The 2,848-nt window shown below is 34.3% G+C and overlaps 1 protein-coding gene across 1 annotated transcript in view; it reads left to right on the top strand.

The window, feature by feature from the left end:
- EFNB2 (ephrin B2) overlaps positions 1 to 2,848 on the top strand; it is a 46,759-nt gene that overhangs the window by 38,966 nt on the left and 4,945 nt on the right. Inside the window, exon 3 of the mRNA XM_018569558.1 lies at positions 1,915 to 2,007. Coding sequence (XP_018425060.1) covers positions 1,915 to 2,007 — 93 coding nt within the window. The remainder of the gene's footprint in view (positions 1 to 1,914; positions 2,008 to 2,848) is intronic.

Below are 2,848 nucleotides of genomic sequence, written 5' to 3'. Positions count from 1 at the left end.
ACTCACAGATTAGATTACTATCGTTTTTTTTTTTTCTTGCTTAAAGAAGGGTTTGGAATAAAAATAGGTTTGATTACATGGTTTTACAAAACTAAACCTATTGGAATGTAATGGAATACCAGTGTGCAGTTTATAGAATGACGGAGAATACTGTAGGATGTTGTATAGTTGGTTACAGTTTCCTTATCTTTTTGACGATAGTTGGTCTTACATGTATAAGTAAAAGATACACTTGACGTCAGTGATCTTATCGGTGTGCTTTATTTTAAAGATCTTGTTTTAATGCACCGTATACGATGTATACGCAAGCAGCCATATTTGCTCATTAAATATGCAGGCTCTGCTTTCTGCTCTGCAGCAGTACACAGTGGTTGTGCTTTACTACTCCCTCTCACATTGAGAGCCCATGGCTCTGCCAACCCAAGTAAAAGCTATGTATTTTATGCAGCTGATATAATTTCTCAACAGTTGTTTAGCAGGGAGGCAGAGTGATTGCACTGAAATATGGTACTTCATCTAGTGGCTAATCTGCAGATCTCTATTTGTATAAAATAATTTAAAAAAGTACTAGTAGGCAAAAATGTGAAGGTTAAATCAAAGATTACTGGAATAGTTCAAAACATGTGACCACGGAAAAGTGCTATACTTTCCCTTTAATGAATATAATCCAGAATACATTTAGGGAGCTGAAATTGAGATGTATGGGTATTGTGAGATGCAGAAAGCTGCTTACAATAGATGGATGGGTGGTACAATGGTGCTGAACTCATACAATGGAGTAACACATGTATCTAGGACAATTAGTGGATGCAGATTAAGCTTTTTTTTCCTTTAGTACCAGGATATTGTGATGGACAACATACAAGTCAAAGCTCTATTCATGAACAGTTCTTAAATAGACAATACTAAGAAAGAAATGTATAACTCAGGGTAATTCTAACTCTTTGTGGTGGGGGGGAAATTACATTTCTTTGTAAGTATATCTGAACATGGGGAGACATTGCATTGCCATATTTGGGCTTTCTAAATGACACATCCAGAAATTACCAGTAAATTATAATTTTTAAAATTTGGATAGCGAGAAAAATGTAAAGTCTTAATTTCTGTCCGTGTTCCCCACTGGAAAGAGTTTCTCCCAATTCCTAAGTTGTCACCAGGACAGGAGGTGAGTAGAAACTTCTTAAAATGAGGACACAGACAGAAATAAAATAACTTTACTTTGTAGCGTATATTAGACATGTCTCACTGTAGTCAAAGACCTACAGGGTTATTCACAAAAGGGTGAAGAGTTTAGAGAAGGCAGGAGAAGTGAACAATCTAGGACAACATGGCTGAACTGGAAAGTGAGGTGAATTGGATAATTTTTCCATATCAGCTATGTTGTCCTAGATTGTTCACTTCTCCAAACTCTTCACTTTTTTGTGAGTAACCCTGCTAGTCATAGACAATTTAGAATTGTTGAAACCTTGCTGTAGCCAAACAATATTTTAGCAAGGAAAAAACTTAAAAAAATGTAGATGTTAGCCACCATCTTTGATGTCTGAAAGTGCTTGCAAGAACAATTAATCCCTCTGCTAATTTATGAACCTGCTGCACAGTGTTAATGAAATATTGCAAGACTTCAGTTGACAAGAAGAAGGTTACTTTTGTTAATGGTAACAATTAACTGATACACTATACCATTCCTGTAATTTCCTGATCTTATTTATACAATGAAATAAATGACTTAAATATGTGAAAATGTTCTAAATCAGCAAACCTCAGGAGCCCCCTTCAAAGCCTCTAGATTAGAATGTACAGTGTTTATGGTACTGGACTCAAATATGGCCATAAATCACCAGTGCAATTGTTAGTCTATGGTGAAAAATTATTTATAAATTGGTTTTAAATATTATTTTTTTTGATCTTCAACAGCTACATCCAATGGCTCAGTAGAGGGTGTGGATAACAAGGAAGGAGGAGTGTGTGTTACTAAAGCCATGAAGATCCTTATGAAAGTTGGTCAAGGTAAGGAATAATATAAAACATTGCTTGATTTATCAAGAAGAATGTTATTACCAGTTCTGAGCAGAAGCATACAAAAAACAAATACAACACGGTTCTTTTTATTTATTGGAAAGTAAACCTTCCTACAACAAAGTTAATGCTCTACCTATATGCTGTAAAACTGGGCAATGGATACATCCCGATGTTCTGTCTTGTTTGCTTGACTCTCAACAAAAGGAAACAAGAAAAAAACTTATGGCGCTATAATTAGCCTATGATTAGGCACTACCATTTTCAGTATGTTTAGTAACGTGTGCTGTGGTTGCAAAGTTGATTGATTCTTTATGGTGGCAAAACACCAGGTTAAGGGTATTACAACAGATTCAAGTTACTTTTTGCATGCAAGTTACTTTCATGTATGCTCTGCTGCAAATAACTACTTTGCCTACGATATATAACTTTTCCAATGTAAGGAGTGTATGACATCTGATTTAACTCTTTAATCATATCAATGAACTATATTAAAATTGATAATGCTTTAAAAATGCATTACTTTAGGCTAAGGTAGATGTTTAGTTGTCTTCATCAGTTGAGTTTAGTTATGCTGTAAAGTTCAACAAAATACAAAATATCTCAATATTTACTTTAAATCTACATGCAAATTTATTTTGCTGGACACCCATTGTCAGATCAAATCTAAATTTACCTAACACTGTGCACTTTGACGTTCTTTTGCCTTAATATAAGCAGAAACAATTGTTTAGGTATGCACTTTGTTGGTATGACAGCTCAAATGTAAAACAAAATCTATCTATCTATCTATCTGTGTGTGTGTATGTGTGTATGTGTATATATATATATA

Source organism: Nanorana parkeri, unplaced genomic scaffold (genome assembly GCF_000935625.1).
Source record: "Nanorana parkeri isolate BGI_ZX_2015 unplaced genomic scaffold, ASM93562v1 scaffold1355, whole genome shotgun sequence".
Classification (NCBI taxonomy): Eukaryota; Metazoa; Chordata; class Amphibia; order Anura; family Dicroglossidae; genus Nanorana; species Nanorana parkeri.
This window is presented reverse-complemented; position numbering and strand designations above follow the sequence as displayed.